Here is a 22,064-nt window from a genome sequence, read left to right as displayed (position 1 = left end):
TGGAATATACCTTTACAATAGTACTGTGTACTTGCTAGGGATGTCACAGAAAGTTAGTAGTCTATACCAGTAATAGTGAAATTCTATGATTCTTGATACCAATTCGATACCACGGTAAAAAACAAAAACAAAACAATAAACACTTTGAGTTAAACAGGTCATAATTCACTCTCTGTTATCTATTGTATATTGCTGTGAAAACATCTCCTTCAAACAACTGGATTTATTCAGGTTTCTCTTAGAAAACAACATTTTTACAAGATTACATTTGAACACATCATGTTAACGTTAGAATTTACCTTCACCTAATACTAATTTTACTGATTCGAGCTTGAACGCATCATAATGTAAATCAATGAACTTCCCGTTAACGTTATCTGTTAGCTCCGTGCAGGACTGTGCTGCCCACCGGCTGCTAACAGCTAACGTTGACTAGCTCTAGATTTGTTGTTCACAATGTGGCATTATCAGGGAAAAAATAGGATGCGTCGATAGTGAGTTTACAGTGTCCTTTCAGATGTTAGATGCCGTTAGTCTCGAGCCTTAACGGTACATGCGGTACTGTAGAAAAACGAGTACCGTCACATTTTCAGAATTTTGGCATCGACTTGGTACCAAAGTATCGGTTCTTGTGACATCCCTAGCACCTGTAATGTTTTTTCATAGCTTAACATACAAGCTGGGACACTAAAATAACGCCTGAATAAAGCTAAATGCTGACATTTTTTCTAGGATTCACATAAATGTCTTCAATATTAAGTGAAATTTTATGAACGGAAGTGTCATTTTGTAAGACATTTTGTTGTATTATTCATAGCAGTCTCTGTCCACATTTGAATCCCTTCTGTTTGACCTGATAAATGTCAATCTGATGTGATAGTGTTTGAGTGAGGACAAGAATTGACCAATGAGAGCCAAAGAGTACAAGTGACAAACAGGGACATAAAGAGCCTGCAATTATCCATTACTGTAAACAGCAGTGAATCCACACTGTGGACACCTGTGATGAGCAGTGAGGTTACAGCTGCTGGGACTCACCTTGCCCCATACTGGGAGGGGACGGGGTGGGAACTGCTAGAGGGATACTGACTCCACTGCCTCCACTGTTCTCCCTGCCGCCACTTCCACCACTGCTGCCACTGCAGAGAGAGAGAGAGAGAGAGAGAGAGAGAGAGAGAGAGAGAGAGAGTTAGAAAGGGTCTTTATGGTGATCATTACAGGATGTGTGAGACAAACTTAATTACACGACAGCGTTTGACATCCTATCATTACTCTCTCATATGTCACTCTGTCATAACAATATCCTCGTCACTGTGGCAACAGATTCACGGCTCTGTGTGAGTATGCTGCGTTCGCCGTCTGGCACATTCACACATGAGTACTGGGCACAGATCTGGGAGCACACAGTCACATTTTGCAGTTACACAGTGTAATAAAAACAAGACGAGAGCCAGGGCTTGTTTGGAACGCGTTAAGATCCGCGTTCAGATCTTAAAAGCTCAGACTAAAAGGAGTAATTACACTCTGCCTTTAGATGCGCGGTTGTAAATTTGAACATGTATAAATTATCATTGCTCTGAATTTGACATATTAGTGTAGTTATCATGAGCATGCAATAGAGATCAAAGATAAATACCATGCTGGCCACTACTGATAATAACAGTTTGATCACTTTCGAGACAAAACCTAAAGTGTAATAGCTTTAGTTTGCAGCTGATAGCAAAAAAGATGGTATTTTAAAGGGAAATGAAGTGCTCTTTATTTTAGGAAACGCTAGCACTAGCACACTGGTACACAGCCCATTAGATCTGTGCTGAAACTGACTATGTTGGTCAAGGTAAATACAAGCTAAGAATATAAAGTTATCAAGTGATTACAGCTATAACTGAGCAGTTGAATATTAAATAGGAGGATCAATAAGTTGATAAAGAAGGCATTATCTATTATTGGCCTGACTGCAGATTCTCTGGAGACCGTCACAGAGCAGAGAACCAGAAGTGATCTGTCACGCGACGACAACCATTCTTTGCACAGTATCTTCATAAAGGCCAAACACACACACACACAAAGGTGTTTCCCCTTGTTCTGATTGATTACATGTCCTCTGAGAATTAAGTTTGGTAGAGCCATGAAGAATTTAAATCTATACATAAAAGGTGTGATAAAACTAAGAGTTGTGAGAGAATACGATAAGAAGTGTCAATCAACCTTCATCCTACCATCTGGGCTCCCCGCGGACCACAGAGACCTACTTTTCGTCATATCTCACAGGTACTTTATTCTATCATTCCATTTTTTCATGCCTTTAGGAACAAATTGATAGTCCTAATGACTTCATAATATCATTGTTTTCTGTTTTAATTAGTTGCTTATTGTCCTTGCATTGAGGTCCTAGGTGACCCCAGTCAAAAGCACCCAATTGCAGCTTATACATTTAACAGACACAGATCTCCTCGTGTGCTCTGTCTATTTTCATTTTACACAATAAGCAAATTAACTGTAACTTTCCTAAAATAATAATAATCTGTATTTTTTTCAGATGACATTAATTACATAACTAATAATGTTTAGAGGAGAAATAAGTTCACATTTAGCTCTGATGGTTGTTTCCTAAAGTAGTTTATTCAGTCGGTAGTGATGGTATGTTAAACATGTTGGTAGGATGAGGGTTAAACAGGCCCACACAGTCTTGAGAGGAGAGGTCTAATTAGGTATTATTGAAAGCACTTGTGGGAGGGAAGGAAGTCACAGGTAACATGTTGACATGTCACAGTAGGAAAAGCACAGGTGTAATTAATGAAATCAATGAAAGCTGAATGTCATGTAGCTGCTTCAGTTTCAGGGTCCAGGTATTGTGCATGCTGGCTCACTGTCACATGGACTACATCTCCATGCACACTAATATTCCACTATTATTCTGAATATGATGAATATTGTGAATTTGATTTGGGTCATTTAAAAGGCATAGTTTGGAAATTCATAGTTTTGGAGCATTTTCCGATTAATAAATGTGGGATATGCTGATATTATTCAGGCTTTAGGAGCATTCTTTGGATATGTATACAGCACATTTAGAAGATATGTCTTAATTGGGGTTTTTATGGCAGTTTGCGTTGTACACAAACCAACTAGCTGACAGTTTGCAGAGATGCACGCTCCAAAGAAAAGTCCATATTTCTGGTCAGAAGGAGAAACACACCTACTCTTAAATATTATTATGAAAGACTTGGATATCAACAGGTTTTGGGAGACAGTATGAGCAAATATCACAACGCCGACCTTTTAAAGAAGGTGGTTAAAGGAAGAGAGAGGGAGGCTGTGTTCACACGGTTGAAAAAGTCTGCCACCGGTTACATTAATCAGAGTATGCACGGCTGCATGTAAACAGGAATATTAGTGGAATTTTCATGTTCATTAGCCATGTAAACAGCTTAGTAGGATTATTGTCTTTTTTCAGAATATTTTGTGCATGTAAACTGTCATGACTTACTGGAATAGAACAGTGCCGTCGTTAATGTTATTAGTAACACCTGTGATTTTACTACTATAACAAAATCTCTTCATTCATTTATCACTCATCATTTCATATTCAACACTAACTATAGAGCTGCCTGCTACATGTGTATTTTACATTGCATGATTCTGGTTTGATCCTCCCACTTTTGTTGATTTCACCTTTAACATGAATTGTAGTATGTAACCAAATTGGTCTCACTCTGTTGTGGTTTACAGCTTTTCAGCCAATACATTCACTCCTGGGTTTGAGTATAAAGGTGTCCAAAAAACACAGATTATTAGATGTTAATTCCAGGTAAGAGAACAGAGGGTCTATGCTACCTGTGTGTCCGTGGCCTCTGGTTGAGGGAGGCTGTGCGTGCAGGGCTGTGCTGGCTGCCCAGTCGGGCCGGGCTCGTCATGTAGTCGTTGGGCACCACCGGAGGCTTCACTGGCTCCAGGGTCTTGTATGGAGTGTTACGCCTGGAGACAGATAAACACAGCCGAAGAGGACACAGTTACGTCTCAATGTTTTCATGAAGTGAGAGGGGGTACTTTGGGCTTTTACAGACACTGTTTATGGAACAATGGTCAGGTGGTCCTGCTGTTTTAAACAACCGTTGTGAAAGAAAGAATTGTCTAAAACTGACAGTACTAACATATAAAAAAGTACAATGGTCCAAATAACAATTTTTTTTCTATTTGTGCAGAATACATATATACAGAATACTACTTTTTTTTTTAAACTACAGCTGCATGTTCTTACCCCAAGGTACCACGACCAGCCATGGGGGGGCTTGGGGGTTTCTGTGTGGGTGGGGTAGTCCTGGAAAGCGTCCCTCCTCTTCCTGCCGCATTGTTCCCATGTTGCTAGAAGAGCAGAGACAAGTTAAAACACTGCTTTTGTATAATCTGAGCGGCTGACTCTAGTGTTTCCCCTGCCAACGAATAATAAGGCTGAGGAGCCACTTAAACCTATAATGACTAAGCCAAAACTTGAATCAGTTTCAAAAGAGCATCTCATCTTAAATTTCAACCGAGCATAATTTTTTGGAGAAACACTGGCACAAAGGCTTTTCTGTCCATATAAAGACACACAATAGGAGAGAATATGAACAGAGAAAGAGAACAGAAGGCAGCACTGAGTAGGTGACTGGCTGCCTTTGTTGAGAAATTCTGCATGTAAAATGGGATGTTACTTGGTATGTGGATGAAGATATAAAAGGACATAGCAATATGTGTTAAGAGTAATTACTGTAAATATTAAATATAATGTTTCATATCTCCTGTTAGCATTTTTTCTACGTTTACTGTAACATACATATAGAGTGAACCTATAGTATATTCAAGTCAGAATTTCACACCAGGTTTATACTGGCAATAGTTAAAGGTATAGTGTGTAGGATTTGGCAGCATCTAGTGGTGTGGTTGCAGATTACAACCGAGTACCTCCGCTCACTCCTCCCTTTTCAAGAGTGTGGTAATGTGAGTCGCCGAGTGCAAAACCGTGGTAACGCCGTTCGCCTCGCTCAGAGGCCATCCTTACCATAATAAAGCTACTTTAGGATCAACAGAAGACAGACTCCGGCTGGCGGTACCACGGATTAGCATTCTGTGACTCACGTTGCCGCAGTTTCACGAGCATGTCAGACAAGTTTGGTGGCCTTCAGGTAACATAATAATGCAAAAGGCTCTGTCTAAAGTGCTACACATTGTTCATTTAAGTTGGATGACTGGTGACGTTGTGAATATTAAACAGGAATCAAAAGATATACATAGATTCTGTGTAATACAATTGTTATATATATTTTTTAAAACAGTTTCAATGGGGGCATCATGGATAAACCTTGGCTGGTTGGAGTTTTATCAGAACATGACAAAAAGAAAAGAAAGACAACCATCTCTTACCTTGGCCTTAAGCCACTGAGTGCAAGCAGGCAGAGAGGGAAGACAGAAAACAAGATACGCTCATTGGTTAATGGATTAAAAAGGGAGTTTAGTGAGAGCAAGTGTGAATTTTAAGCAGTATGCATGAACCCCATCTATTCTGCGTTAATACATCTTTTATATACAGTATATAAAGTTGAAAGAGCATCATGAAGAACAAAGTAAAGGAGGAGAGAAAAGGAGTAGGACATCTAGGAGACTCATGTAAGGAAACATAGTGTATGAGTCAAAGAGCCCTGTGTTGCACCTTTAACCCAACCAGACACAAGTGGTTTGCATTGACCAGCCGACCAAGTGACCAATATGCTGAAAAGATGAGGGGATGAAAATCGGTGTTAGTTTAGGAGATTCATTCCTTTCTAATGTGTGATGTTTGTGTCAGTCGCCAGTGTGTGTGTAACTTAAAAATATATTGAACTTCCACAAGCTACCAACGTCATCACACTGGGCAAAGCTGAATTACAGCAATTAGTAATCATCCAGGGGTGTCAAACTCATTTTAGTACACCGGCCACATGCAGCCCAATTTGATCTCATGGGGGCCAGACCAGTTAAACAATTGCATAATGACTTATAAATAACAACACCTCGAAATAATTCCCTTTTCTTTAGTGTGAATAAGTACAAATACATTCTGAACACGTTCACAGTTAAACGAACAATCAATTCACAAAACAGATGATGAACAGCCTGAGATGTCTCGTTGATCTCTCTGCTTTGACTAAAAACAGACTGCTGTTTCCTCAAACCTGCCAACAATTCATTTATCTTGCCGTGCCATGACGAATCTGATAGTGGAGCAGAATATTATATTCCTTGAGCACTGAAAGGTGCCGAGAACATGCCAAGCACACTGGCTTCCCATTTGTGAAGAACTGGTCCATTTTTCTGTCTACTTTTTCTACCTTTTTGACATATTCCACCGGTGTCTCCTGCATGAACGGTAGCCTACGCTTGACAGTGTTGTGTCACGTAGCCTGAACATAAGCATGTGGGATCTATAATAGCGTATCCAGCACAGGGCTTGATACTCTTATTAAGACAGCATGACCTAATAGCGGTGCATTTTACTGAAAAATTTGAATTAATGACTTCTCTGCAATTTTCACACTTTTCAAAGTCATCCAGTGAGCCGGATTGGACCGATTGGCAGGACGGTTCTGGCCCTCAAGCTGTATGTTTGACCTCCCTGTTTTAGACGGTTGCATTTCCTTCTAATGATTTAATAATACAGAATAATAAGTTTACATTGTTAAAGATATACTACATTATAAGCCAAATTGTTATTGCTTTAATGAAGTGATGTAATGCTGTTGTTTTTTTGTGATATTAACAGGTTTTATCACATTTAGGGTTGAAGCTGATGATTATTTTCATTATTGTTTAATCTGTTTAGTTTATAAAATGACTGATTCACATTACTTATGGTATGAAAACAGAGAAAAGCAGCAAATTGTTACATTTGAGAAGCTGGCACCTGATCATGTTTGGTATTTTTACTTGACTAATAACTTAAAGGTGCTACTGATAACTTTGACAACATTTAGCCACCAGATGTCTCCCTGCCCCGTTCCATTGCATTTACTTCACAACAAGTCATTGCTAGGCACTTACCATCAATCTCAGCAATTTATCAGTTTTTTTCGCACTAACTAACGACCCAGAGATACCACATGATACCAATGTCATTATACTATTGGCTCACAAGCCTTGTTAGAAGTGGGAACCAAATGTCAGATATCTTCCAAAGAGATAAACAAAACATTTATTTTGGACCTGCCAACATTTTTAAAATGATTGAATTCATGATTGAATTCATAATAATACTTTTATTCAGCACCTTTCTAAAGGCTTTGTGGATGCATTTTTTTTTTTTATATATATATATTCGTCTACATAAAATGTTATCAATAAGGCCTTTAAATGACTAACCGATTATCAACATGCTTGGTAATTCATTTTTAACTAACTAAATGATCAACTCACATTCTCAACTCATCTTGAGTCACATTTAAAAAAAAAAAATACAATATTTGGCATACTATCTGTTAAAATAAACCCTGTCTGGGCTCATCAGCACAATAATTATTTTGCTATGTCACTTGTCACTCATATTTACACTCTGACACATTCACGCCTGCCAGAACCCACACCAAACAACCCACTTTAGGTTTTACACAACGAAGAGGAAGAAATAACTTCCTTTTGCTCCACCTTGTAAAGTTAAAAAAGGTGAAACCACCACTGTGCTCTAGCTAAAATACTCACCAGCTCTGTTTGTGTGTGTGTGAGTCTACTCTGTGTGTCTAGACTTGTGTGTTATAGACCGTAATCAGAACGAGAATCTCTTAAATCGCCAGACACACTAGAAATAATGAGCAGTGCCTGAGCTCCATGCTGCTGTGCTGACGTTTAAAGTGTTGTACTGAGAATAAGAACAGGGCAGTAAAGCACAGCGAGGTCATAAATAACAGCAGCGAGGTGTTCGGACTGTCAGAGTGGCTGTAATGTGGCTGAAACGATGTCGCCCCGGTAACTGCCAGTAATGCCAATAAAGGCTGCTGAGGTGGAGGGGTGAGCACAGTCATCCGTATATGTGTGAATGGGTCTTTCCATGCTCCAGTCTGACTAAAAATCTATCCGTGGGTGAGTTCCCTCTCCTGGTTATGTGCATGAAAGGCAGTGGGGTGATGATGATCACGCCCTGAACGCCTCGAGGGAATCCACCGCAGCCCGGAGGAAACAGGCTGTTAGGATGGAGCGCTAATAAGCTCCCATTTCCCCACACGCTGTGAACACAGCGTGAACATGTAGAAGCAAATACACAGACAAACATACCTGCACACATGCATTAATGTACCCCTCAGAATGCTTTACATTTCTATCTGTAGTCTGATGCAGTAGTGAAATGATATCAATCCTTCTGAATTATTCACAGACGTGAGTGAGAGAGAAAAATGTTCTGGGGGGAAATATGGAATGTGATATGCATTTCTGTCTGAGCCGAGCCAAATGCACATCCATGAACGAAAATGCTTCCACACACACACAGAAATGAACCAGTAGCCAAGGAGTCTTCCATTTCAAGAGGTTTTCTTCCTTTCTAAAATGATGATCTAACTGTCATCAGAACGACTAAACGTGATTGAATTAAAGGTGTTCCCCCAATGTAGACTCCAAAAATGAGTCACTCTACACATGTCTGAGTCATATTTATTTAAAGGGCGGGTCCATCTGCTTTCTGTTCCGTTTTTTTTTCAAATGGAAACGCCGACTCAGCCACAGTGACGTAATGTAGGTTACCAAGTAGACAGGGTGATGCGGCTCCCTGAACCAAAGCAGAGGGGTCTTGCATTGCCCAGAACAACAATGACCCGCTAGCTGTACATTATCCCGCTTATTACACAGCTACTTACTTAAAAAATCAATAATTTGACACTAAAATGGTCCACCAGAACTGTGTCCATAACAACGGTTTGTTATACATAGCAACGGTCTGCTATAAAGAAATAACAGACGGTGGAATGCTGTGATTGACCAATCAGAATTTAATATTCAACAAGGCAACAATCGAAGCTAATCAATAAGGTTATGAATAATGTGAACGCTAGCACTAGCTGAGTCAAAGTTAGCTGTACTAAGTTTGGAAATAACTGAAAGGGTTGGTTTGGATTTTTTGAAGTGGGGTTGTATGTGTCCTCCGCCATTCTGTGAGGTAAAATTACCGCTTTTGTGAATGGAGGCTGGTGGTTTTGAAGAGAGAAATATAACGGCTTAAGCTCCACTTTGAAAAAGGGCTGTCTGGCGGTGAGGTAAAGCGGCTGTGGACAGGAGCAGCAGCAAAACATACTTTAGCCACCTAAAAAATCTATTTCAGTTTAAGTGTAAGCTATATTTAGAATATTTTCACTGCTTTACCTCGTCATCAGACAGCCCTTTCTGACAGGGAACTGAAGCTGTTCTATTGCTGTCTTCAAAGCTACCAGACAGACTACATTCACAAAAGCATTAATTTTACCTCGCAGAACACAAGAGCTGCTGGTCTACCGCTGCATCGATCGCTTAGTTTGTTTGTGTTATTGTGCGACTTTCGGATCTGAACTAACGTGGCGTCCACAGCAGTACATTACCTAGCTTCTGTGCCGGTGTGTAACTTTAATACACTTTAATACACTGACTATAAGGATGTATATGTACTGTATATGTAGCAGCATCATCATGCAGAAACCTACGTCAGGTCATGTGGGAGCAAGTTTTAGAAGGGCTTGGGAAAATAGTACTTTGACCAAAATATGAATGTTTGTATTTGTATACGTAAGGAACACCCCTGGGAAGCTACAGAATGATATAAAAACAAAAATAATGGACTCGCCCTTTAAGAGCTGTCAGCATGAACTGCTGTTTTCCTATACAGGTATATTTGAAAAAGAGGGAAAAAAGCTTGCACATTTTCTAGCATCTGCACTGATTTCTGCAGAGATCCATCATTTTTTTTGCAGCAGCATCCATGAATGATGCTTCATTTGCATAGTGGGCCGAGCCAAATCTGTCTCGGTGCGAGCCAGCTCTCAGAGGAGGAAAACACTGGCTTTTGAATTTGAATCAGCGAACGGATGTTTGAAAATCAGCGGACAGCCGCTATCTCAACAGAGACAGACAGAAGGGGGGGGCGAGGGATGAAGGGGACGACTCAAACGAGCTGCGGAAATGTGTGACACCAGCAATCAATGCGCATAACTGTGTGTGTGTAGACACTCACACAAGAGCAAAAAACACACAGAATGTTATATAAAAGCGGAGAAGAAGAAGAAAGAGGGGAGATGTTGAGACGGATCATGGGGAGAGAGAATAAAAAATTGAAGAATGAGCCGGAAAAAGGGGTTGAAAGAATATTTTCCCACAATTCAATAGAGGGTGTGAGTAGCACTTGGCCAAGATGTCGCTCCTGCTCACACTGTGGGCACTACACACACTCAAACACACACTTTTTCATTAAGTTCCAGCTTTCGGAAGTCGTTACTGGGCATGGACAAAAACCTCTGACAAGCACAGCTTCTTTTTTAGCCACAGTCAGCTACCAATTTCGCATCTCATTCTTTGATACATTTCTATAGGTGTTTCTGGGCTTAATTAACTAAAAGGCCAGCGTATCGATCGGCTTGCAGCGTGAGTGAATTATGAAAGGAGACAGTCGGCTTGTTCACATGAAAGTGCCAAGTGTGAACTCGAGTAAGTGTGTGTTTTCCTGTCTAGCAAAATTGATTAACGTTGAAAATCGAGACGATATATCAAAGTAATGACTTTGGGATTTAGCTACGACACTCTGGTTGTGGTGAAGCTAGAATAGTGTGGAAGTGCTTTTTGAAAACTAGTAACTAAAAAGTGAACAGAAACTAGGTTGCTTTTGATATGAGTAAATAAATGCATTGATATTTAGTCTACTATGAGGGATATATTTCGACATAATGACCAACATCCTTCTTACTTTGACGCCGTGTCCCACATCATCCAGCAGTGTGTAGTCGATGGGCTTTCGAATGTAGCGCACCGGCCGCTCCATGTTGCCCGGGGCGATGATCTTGTGGGTGCGAGCGGTGTTCTTATTTGTGGTCAGGATGCCGATCTCTCGACGTGCCACCTTCTCCTTATGGATATCCACCGTCTGCAGGAGAGAGAGGAGTGATGAGTGGTGGGGTACAACAACCTCATTTTGCAAATACTCAAAATTCTCCAAATGCAATGCATTTATTTCAGAGAGGTTCATAAGCCGTCTAAAAGACAGATGCATACGTGATTTAGAACTTCTCTCGTTTTGTAGAGAGAGAGAGAGATTGGATCATATTTTACTGAAAGGCCTCCCCGCTGCCTGTAACACTAATTTGCTTTTAATGCAAACCCAATACTTCCTCCATCTGTTTCACATTAAAAGCTTCCCAGGAGCTCAGGGGACATAATCACCTCTCTTTCCTGGTGAGATTTTTATAATAGAATACCTGCAGTATTCAAAGTGTTCAATTTCAAACTGCCAGCTACAATTGCAAAGGTTTTTTTAAAGAATATTTCAGAACCCATCTTAAAATGGTTGCAACAGGAACAACATGGCCACGACCGAGAACACAATCTAATATGTATTTAAGCATATTCACTATTACAGAGGACCAATTATGCTTATTTTTAGGTACATACTTGTATTTTGGGTTTCTTCAACATGTTTACATCCTGTAATGCTTAAAAAACTCTTTATTTTTCTCATACCAGCTGTGTTGCAGCACCTCTTTTCACCCTCTGTCTGAAACGCTGCAGTTGAGCTCCTGTCCTGCCCCCCCCCGAAAAGCCCAGTCTGCTCTGATTGGTCAGCTGGCCCACTGTTGTGATTGGTCAACCGAACCAAACTCTTCGGACTCCGCTCTAACTAGCTTTGTTTGAGGGCGTGCCAAACTAGCCGCTAGGCAGGTATTATGCAAATGTGTAACTTGGTGACATCACCACGTTACAGAAGAAAAGGCGGGACTTCAAGCAAGGCGTTTCAGGCAGTTCAGGAGTAGTGTTTCTGTGGGGGAGAGTAACTCCCTTTAGCGTGGACTTTGGGCTTTCTAACTTTGCATCTTTACATGCACAAAAACTATATAACACACTAAAGGAAAGGGAAAAAGTGCAAAAGCATTATAGGTCCTCTTTAAGACATTTTCTATTTATAAAAGTATATTTACTACTATTTGAGACCCAGTGAATACTTGAGTGCCAGCTTTCATTTGAGAATTTCCAGGAACAATTGCTGCTACCTGTTACACTCTACAATTACAGTTAAGCATTTCATACCTTGACCCTTTCAGGCCATGTTGTGTGATATCAATTAGCAGCAGAAAGCAGCTAAATTTACACATATTTATATAAAATAAGATAATCATGGTTTTGGAATTTCGCCCAGTTTATTCTAATGTGTTTTTTAAATCCCCCGGCCTCCCACTGCCTGGACACACACTCATCCTTTGAACTCCTACTGACCCACTACACTGCTCTATTGGTCTACACCCCGGGGCCCATTTCAAGAAGCTCTCCTTTAACCCCTCGCACCAGGAGCAATTCAAAATACCAGTGACCTCCATTTCCTCTGCGATTACAGTCATTATCGCTCACAGCACCCATTCACAGCGGGCGCCTTAGGACTGGCCTTCGATTTATGAATGATGGATGAAACTGGAAGGAGGGAGGGATTAAAGGAGAGCTGAACGAAACGTGGGGAAGAATGGAAGTGGACGGACGTCTTCATCTCTGGGAGAAGACTGCTGACGAGTGTTAGTAAGGCTCGTGTGAGACATATGAAACCATGACTGTTGTTAATCCTACTTTACATACTGTACCTCTCCCTGCATTGGTGTATACTAGATTGTAAAAGTGTCTGTGTAAGTAGATGTGTGCGAGACCCACACAGCAACAAGGTCACACATCAATCACCACTCAGACGTCTCATCCAGTCGACCCGACGGCTCCATCGCCTTTCTCTCTCTCTCTCTCTCTCTCTGGGTGCCGGAGATGAAGAATTCAACTTGAGAGATTGAAAGTCTGATAGGTGTTGTGAAGTTGACCCGTGCCGCTGCGCGGATCTCTCTTTGTGAGTCTGACGTGAAGGTCTGTGTGCTGCATGTGAGATATATATAGAGAGAGACATGCTGGGCTCTTTTTTTAGGAGAGGAAACTGAAGCGACACGCCCAACTTCAGCTGGGAAGTAAGAAAAAAAAAAAAAGAGACCCGCCTATTTCCTGCCGGTGATATGCAAGTATAGAGGTGGAGCGCAGATTAGAGAAAGCGAGAACAACAGAACTCAAAAGGACAGAAAGGCACAGAGAGAAAATAGTGTAGTGTAAAACTAGAAGCTGATTCTGGTGGGCTGTCATGATCAAAAAGAAATGGAGAAGAAAGTAAAGTGGGGATGGGACAGATGCTGGGAACATTTTGAGTCTCTAGATTTAAGCTGACATCATTTAAAATGTGCACTGTTACCAAACAACAAATGCTGTCACAGCCCATCCTGTGTCTATACTGTAATACTGTTAAAGTACCATACAGAGTTAGCAGTGCATCCAGCATGGAACACATCTGCAGGTGATGACTGGACCCTGTCTGTTATATTTCAGCATTTCCTCTACACGTACATTACTAAATCTTTACGAAACATCTAGAGATAATAACTGTTACCCAATCACTGACGACAGACCTCTGTCTGCCCTTCCGGCGCTCTCTCAATCCAATTTTCTTTTGTGATATCTTTACTCTAATAAACATCTGGCCGTCTGCTCAACCTCTGCAGTGTGTTTCTGAGAGCAGATGGCACAGCTGTAATTTTCACTGCTGGATCTATACAGTAGTTTCAGCCTAATAGATCTGCGTTTTAGGAAACGATCAGTCTCTGCAGTACAGTCGAAACAAGTCGTACATTTTTGTTTCACTCTTGCTGAGGCGTTATTGGCCAGAGGAAAATATGATGCAGTCTGTACTGAGACTTCAAGGCGTGTCAACAGATGTGTGATTTCATATATGGCTTAGTAACAAGTCGACATATTCAGCCAATTCTACAGTAGAAATGATATTCTGAATGAAACCTCACAAGTGTACGCATCTGTGTCATTATCATTTTTTGAATTTAGACTATAATTCTAGGTGCATTATGTACTTGAGAGGATTTGGCCAGTTGAAATGGAGCTGAAAGAGGCGCAAGTGGGTCATTGAGCTGATGAATGACAACTACTTCTGAGAAATAAGGAACAGATGAATCAGAAAGCAAACTGGCAAACAGCGAGACTCGAGGAAATGGAAAAGAGGAGTAAAGAGACTCATGGGACGGTACTTGTGTTTCGTATTGCATATGGTTTGGGTTTCAGGGAACGCACACACATATTTGAGCACAACCATTAGATTTTAAAGGGATAGTTTAGGTGTTTTGAAGTGGGGTTGTATGAGGTACTTTTCCAGAGTCAGCGTATTACCTACAGTAGATGACGGTCGGCACGCCCCCAGCTTGGAGAAGCAGACAGGAGTTACTGCAAAGGAACCCTGTGCACGGGGGCGTCAGCAAAACCTATTTTAGCAACCTAAAAGAAAGGCTCATCTACAAAAAAAAGATCAATATCAGTTTTAGTGTAAGCTATATTTAGAATATTTTTGCCAGGTTACCTTGCCGTGAAACAGCTATACAGTCTCTGTGTCCGACGGGGAACTGAAGCCTTTACCTACGCTCTCACCAAAGCAACCAGACTCCATTGAAAAAAACTGTAATTTTACCTCGCAGGTCAAGAATTGCTGGTCAACCCCTGCCTCGATCGTTTTTTTTTTTGGTGTTATTGTGTAACTTACGTTAGTTTGGATTCACCAAAGTCACACGATAATACAAACAAACTAACCGATCAAGGCAGTGGTAAACCAGCAACCCCTGTGTTCTGCAAGGTAAAATTACTGTTTTTTTCAATGGAGTCTGGTGGCTTTGCAAGAGGAAAGATGGATAGAACGGCTTCAGCTCCCCGTCGGAAAGGGCTGTCTCACGGCAAGGTAAAGAGGTGTTAATCTTCAAAATACAGTGTACACTTAAACTGATATTGATTTTTTTAGGTGGGCCTCTCTTTTAGGTGGCGAAAATACGTTTTGCTGCCGGCCCCGTCCACAGCAGGACATTACCTTGCTTCTGTACAGGAACTCTTGTCTGCTTCTCCAAACTAGGGGCGCGCCGACCGTCATCCACTGTAGGTAATACACTGACTGTGTATAAGTACCTCATACAACCCCACTTCAAAACACCTGAACTATCCATTTAACTAATACACCAGAGAGGAGAAATGAGCTGCAACCGCTCTGCTTTTATTAAACACTCTGCATTTAGCAGCATTTCTTGTACGACTATGTGACAGCCTCCTCTGCTGTAGGGAGGGGGGGCTTTTAAATCCTACAGAGATGGGGTTTGGATTTGGCAGCGAATTTTTGGCTACCTTCACTTTCTAATCCCATTTTAACTCTTTCAAGTCGAGACAATTTGCGCAGCCCTAAGGCAGAAAAGCACCTGGCAAAAACCAAGCATGTTAAAATGTAATTTCTTGGACCCATCACTACTAGAATAATGAATCAAAGCCCTGGGGACATACTTGTATGAGACGCATGTTAAAGTAAATTAACTTTTCCTCAAATAATTTCAGGTGATTCCAACCCATCTGTGTGAGATAGTTCCACATGTGCTTTCACTGCTATGACAAGTCAAATTGACTGCTATTTTGAACATGATGGATGGACTGGTCTCTCCCTTGATTCACTGGAGACAAATGCTCTCAGCACCAACTACAGTTAAGTGACCACTCTGACTTGACAGTTTCTGTACTGGGGCGCTGTAAAGTGTCCACATCGGTGTGGTTACAAGGCCCTATAGAGTATCTGAAGCAGAAATACCAATCATCAACTGACCATCTAAAGGATCGATAAAAGACTTGCGTTCTTCTTCATTAGACTGCGCCAAACTGTACTCCATCCTGCAGCCCGTGGAGTAAAGCGGAGAGCTGAAACTGCTAACCAGGCGAGAGAGAGCTGGCGTCAGGATTTCACTTCATCCCTGACAGGCTTAATGAAGCACACGGGGAGGGGGACGGGGGACATTCACTGGCTGACAGGCATAGTGGCCGTGTGAAGTGCACACACACAGAGGGGAAAAGAGAGAGAGAGAGAGAGGACTGCTGATGAAGCAAGAGGGACTGAAGAGGGGCTGTGGAGGTTTGGCAGCTCCAGCATGATCTATGACCCTGCCATATCTGTCTGTCTTTGTAAAGTGTCAATGTGTCATTGTGTACTCTGGTGTTATGACACAGAATAACACCAGCAGGTTTGTACTTTACTCTACTATAATAGGTTCAATCTTTAGATGATGATCCGCAAAGTCCACACCTTGATCCACCAATATTCCTCTATATGGAATAGGATGGAAATCATTTGTGAATAAAAACAGTATTTCTGTGAGTATGACATGTCTGATGTGGAAATGTACATTATCCTGGATTTATACCATGTTCTAGGTGAATACTTGATTCTGATTGGCTGCAGCGTGTCCCTTAATTCCTGATAACAGACACCTACTAAGTAGTTCCAGTGTAGAAATTGGAATATCTTATTTACAACATTGAGTGTAACGTTAGTCCTTCAGTGCCTCATCCTCTGAACGCCACAGGGTGGCAAATTAAGTTCCCTTATATTCACTGTTTTTCAACCATATGCAATGTTACTGACTTTGACCCTCGCTAGCATAACGTTAGCTTTATGTTAATGTTATGCTAATCAAGATTTTGTGAAAATCTTGATATTGATTTGGGGACAATGACATTGCTGCATAGCTAGCTAGTCTTGTTGTTAAACATGCTGTTGAATTATATTTACTGTTTGCAAACAGTACGCAATGTTATTGACTTGGAATCTTGCTAGCATAACGTTAGCTTTCTCGCTCGTAGGTGAACCAAAGGGTTCTATGAGCTAGAAATATCTGTTGTTGCCGAGTCATATCTAAGGTTCGTCCTATTTACTGGAGCAGTGAACAATGTTTCCATTGCATAGGAACTGTATGGGCTGGTAATGATCGCTGCGCGTGGGACGGTTCTGGCCTCCCAATTGTTCATTAATTCCTGATAATGGACACCTAGTCAGGCATAATCCCTTACTTGTTAGACAACAGGTAATAATCAAAACAGTAGTAGATCAGAAAACAGGGAGATGTCTCACTAAAATGTGTTTTATAAACTTCTAAAACAGAAGAAATGAGAAATAAAGGCCCGGGTCTAATATAGGCTTGTTTCAAATAAAGGCTTTGCTCTCTCTGCCGATGAGGTAAATAAAGGCCCTGGACATTATGCATTTACATAAATGCAATATATGCATCCATATGGTATGTGTATCTTCCAGCACTGTGGTGTGTGTACCTGGGAGATGTGGTTGATGGAGGACTCCATGCGTCGTAGTTGCGAGGCCTGGATGTCCAGCAGCTGCAGCACATTGTTAGCTAAGGCATTGATCTGGTAGGCTACGCTGGCCAGAGACTGGGTGGTGTAGGCCTTGGTCTCCTCCAGGGCCTTCTTCTTGTCTTGAGCCTGGCAGAGAGAGAGAGAGAGAGAGAGAGAGAGAGAGAGGAAACACAGACAGAGAGGAAGAGAACACACAAGTCAGAAAAATCAGTGGAAGGATGTGTGGGTGGAAGAAATGGAGAAGTTGGCAGAGGGAAGTAAGGTACAAGCTCAGGAAATGCTGCACTCTCATTGTTACTCCAATCAGTCGTTGTGTGAGAGGGGAGTGAGAGGGCAGCTTTCTACAGGGAGCTGTGTCTGACAGGACCGTTCGTTCTCGACTGTTATTAAACTGCAAAGCCCCATTGAGATCTGAGGGGAAGTGAACAAGAGTTCATGATTCTCAGAGGGAATGATTTTGTGGATGCTAAGCAGCCAGGAATTGTACAACAAATAACTTTCGAATAACTCAGACGGACAACACGGGACAGGTGCACGCTGGGAGTTGAGCCCAGCGAGCAGGAATGCCAAGACATTTCCTTGGATCCCGAATCTCCACCCCGGCTGCGCAAACCATCTGTTTCTGGATGCCTTTAAATAGCGAAGGGACTGAATGGACATATTTATAGTTTGGAAACAAAACAGGGAGGATGCAGCCACACAGAGAACCACTCCAACAGGGGACTGGAAGCAGGGTTACAACTAGCAATTATTGTCAATATAAATTATTCTATTGATTTTCTTTTTTCATTAATAAATCACTTATTTAGTGTACAAAATACCGACCACATGTAGTTGGACTGTTTGCTCAATTTACACACATACAGGATGAAATGGGAGGTCATGAGGTGTCAGATTCACACCGTGCCAAAGTAACTAATGATAGTGTTTATCGCTGCGTATGCAACCACACTCGATCGTAAACGATTCAGAATTAAAGCATATGGTCAAAGTGTTTTGAGCCCCGCTACAATGTGACTTCATGTGTGTATTTCAGTCAGTCCGTTGTTCTTGCTCTTTTTAAATGAGCACAAGCTGCAGTTCAGTTCAGGATTCACGAACAGGTCAGAGTCTGATGATGGAGCATTACATTTACATTACACACATCTGTGATTTTTCGTTATTTATCTTTTATTGACAATATGCCAGGAGCCTGTTTGAGTGCCTTAACTGTTACAGTACGAATTATGGCCGATGAGCCAATGTAGAATGTTTTCATTTTTAAAATAAAAAATATTATGATAATCACATGCAGTTTTTGGCAAAAAAAACCTATTCTAAAATTGTGTGTTTGAATATTTCTGCATACTGGGGTCCCTAAACAGTCTTAGAATTACATAAATTGGGTATCACTATAAAGCTGAGACTCTTGTGGATCCAATGAGTCCAATTGTATTCATGTGTGATGATGTTAGTCCACATAGTAGCCATTTCACATAGTGACTCGGATTTTATACATATGGTGTCTTTTCCTAATATTAGATTTGAAAAAAATCGCAATATATCACCTTGCTTACAGTATCGCAATATATTGCAATATATTGAATCGTTACCCCTGTATCGTGATACGTATCGTATCTCCAGATTCTTGGAAATACACAGTCCTAGCCGAGAATTACATGAGAAGATCGATATCATGCTCATTAAGTATGAAGGTAGAGGTCAGAAAACGATAAGCATAGCTTAGCATAAAAACTGGAAGTAGGGTGAAAACAGCTAGCTTGGCTCTCGGCAAAGTTATAAAATATATCTACGTATCAGCACATCTAAAGCTCACTCATTAACATATTTGTAATTTGCTTGTTTATTTTGTACAAAAATAGAAATGTAAAAACAGCAAATTGTGATTTTACAGGAAGTTACGCGCTGAAACATGGTACCTGTTTCCTGTATTTATGCTAAGCTGAGCTAAACATCTTGTAGCTCTAGTTTCATACTTTTTTTGTGTATAGTGCAATACAATTGAGCAACATGAAAACAAATATATTAAACATATGATAAGACAAGCCGTAGAATTAGACTCAAACTAACTGAAACAAGAGTAAGCAGCAACATGGCAGCTATCTATATCTTTCACACCGAAAACCCAACACTTGTGTACAACGATAAGAAAATCAAATCCTTTTATAGTTTCATACTTAACGGACAGATGTGAGAGTGGTATCAATCTTCCCATCTAACTCTCAGCAAAAAAAGCTAAAGTGTGTTTTTCAAAAATATCAAACTATTCCTTTGAGTTTGATCTGCTGCTGTATCTTAAGCTGTTCAGTCACTATCATTATTTTACATCTACTTTTAAAGCTCTAATCTAGAATCCAATAAATGCAGTACCACAAAGACATTGGCTGTGATTTACCCAGCTGTTGTTACCAGGCAACAATATGGTTTGTGTGTGGTGGCAGGAGGGTAACAGCCTGCACCGTGACACCACTCTACAAAAAGGACCACCTGCTACCTTGCAAACCACCTTCAGCACCACTATCTGTTGCAGATGTCCATCCCATCCCGTGCACATCTTTGACATTGTAAAACACAGAGTCAGAGGAGGAAACACTGCTGGCTTACTCAGCATTATATCACAGAGACTGAAACAGGTTCTCACACCTGAGCCTGTAAAACGCTGACTTGTGTTTCCAAGGATATGCACAGACTACTGAAACACCTCGCATTTTACTATTCTCATGAGCCACTAAAAGTCTGCAAATACCCTGCATAGAAAACCTGTGGTAATAATAGCCTGCATCTCCCTAATACACACTAGTCATTATGGATCTCTCCCTCTCTCTCTCTCTCTCTTACTCGCTTACTCCTGCTTTTAGATAGCCTATTATGTTTCATATTAAGCTTACAAAAGGCTTTTTGTAAGGGCTCCGCTTGGAATTTCTTTTTTGTTAAGCAGCACCAGACTCAACTTTAACAATGCACTAAAATAAAGGAATTTCTGAGTTGCCATATGACCAGGTCTGATACTAACTGGAATACTATGAACCTCATGAGTCATGAATGAAACAGCTATGAGTCAGAGGGGTCTCATGTGGGCTGACAGGGGGGATTTTTGCAGGGGCAACAATGGGGAAATATTAAGTAGATTCATGGGTTTCCACCTAACACCCCTTTCTCCACACATCTCGGAAATAGTCTTTCTCTTTAGCTTGGAAATAAAAACACTGATACCGATTGGTCCATTAAAAAAAAGTGCCACTCAAACATATTGATTGATTGGCCCTTTGTGGTTCAGAACCACATACTGGAACAAAATGAAGAAAGTAGAGTTTATTTTAAGATCTAGCATTTATAAAGCCTAAATGTTAAAAACCATTTACACACCAATAGCAGCAAAGGCCCATCAAAATACAGTACTGTTCACTGTTACAACAGATATCATCCAAAGAGTTGCTATTTTAGTACACAAAGGCTTTAAGAAAGGTACTAACACAACTGAGTTCTGCTTTTATGTCACCAATCATTTTGAAGGTGACAGCTTTTCAAATGGCTTATTTCAAATATCTTATCCAAGAATAAAACTCATATTTTTTTCTCTCCAGCACTGCCAGTAGTAGTATTTTGAGCAATTTTGCTTTTCTGGTTAATAATGTGAATGCTGCATAAACTGCATTTATAAAATGTTAAAATTAAGAGCTGTATTCAGAACACATAAACACATTCCATGTCCAATGTTACTGCTGCTCACAGTCTGAGCATAAGCTATAACGGCCTGCACAGCTTGCTTTTAATTCCCTGTTGTGTTCAACTGTGTTGATATGCAGGATTCTAGATAACATTTTTAATGTCCCCCGAAGAAATCATTATTCAGGAGAAGCTGCATACATGTATCTTCATATTCCAGGCAATATTCTAGATATTGCAGCAGAAAGTGACACATACTACGGCACAGGGCTCTGGAAATCAGCAGAAAAGGGGGTGAAAAGCAGCATGCATCCACTTCTCATAAATGTGTTAAGCAGGGCTGCAACTATTTTCATTGCTGATTAATCTGTCGATTATTTTCTTGATTAATCGACTAGTTATTTGGTCTGTAAAATGTCAGAAAAGCCCAAGATGACGTCCTCAAATGTCTTGTTTTGTCTACAACTCAAAGATATTCAGTTTACTGTCATAGAGGAATAAAGAAACCAGAAAATATTCACATTTAAGAAGCTGGAATCAGAGAGTTTTTTCTTAAAAAAATTACTCAAACTCGATTAATCGATTATCAAAATAGTTGGCAATTAATTTAATAGTTGACAACTAATTGAATAATTGTTGCAGCTTTAGTATCAAGAAAGAACATTTAGAAATGTTCATTGTCTGATTCAGCTACACATAAATGGCACGACAATGAGGATAATAAATCTTATTTGGATGATGCCAGCTGTTTCGTGAGACTCATACAAAGGACATGGTATAAAAAGTTGGTTTCATAACTTGTATATGATGCCATGAGAATGGACATTGCTTTAAGAAGCTCTGATCGAAAGCAATTTTATACTTCCTCATTGTCCAAATATACACCTATTTTGTCAGTTTTGCTCATTTCCAACGTTGCTTCATGCAGTGTGGTACAAAATTTCTACATGTCTGAGATGTTTCTCTTGACTTGA

The 22,064-nt window shown here is 40.6% G+C and overlaps 1 protein-coding gene across 7 annotated transcripts in view; it reads right to left on the bottom strand.

The window, feature by feature from the left end:
• Positions 1–22,064, bottom strand: part of LOC119498375 (abl interactor 1-like) — a 35,581-nt gene that overhangs the window by 9,995 nt on the left and 3,522 nt on the right. For 4 of the 7 annotated variants that reach the window (XM_037787207.1, XM_037787209.1, XM_037787210.1 and 1 more), the window contains exons 2-7: positions 17,383–17,550; positions 10,928–11,104; positions 5,404–5,418; positions 4,262–4,365; positions 3,838–3,978; positions 1,039–1,139 (exon numbers count right to left, since the gene is read on the bottom strand). In XM_037787207.1, the coding sequence (XP_037643135.1) occupies positions 1,039–1,139; positions 3,838–3,978; positions 4,262–4,365; positions 5,404–5,418; positions 10,928–11,104; positions 17,383–17,550 (706 nt within the window). The remainder of the gene's footprint in view (positions 1–1,038; positions 1,140–3,837; positions 3,979–4,261; positions 4,366–5,403; positions 5,419–10,927; positions 11,105–17,382; positions 17,551–22,064) is intronic. The other 3 variants (XM_037787208.1, XM_037787211.1, XM_037787213.1) reach the window with 1 other exon arrangement.

Source organism: Sebastes umbrosus, chromosome 12 (assembly GCF_015220745.1).
Source record: "Sebastes umbrosus isolate fSebUmb1 chromosome 12, fSebUmb1.pri, whole genome shotgun sequence".
NCBI lineage: Eukaryota > Metazoa > Chordata > Actinopteri > Perciformes > Sebastidae > Sebastes > Sebastes umbrosus.
This window is presented reverse-complemented; position numbering and strand designations above follow the sequence as displayed.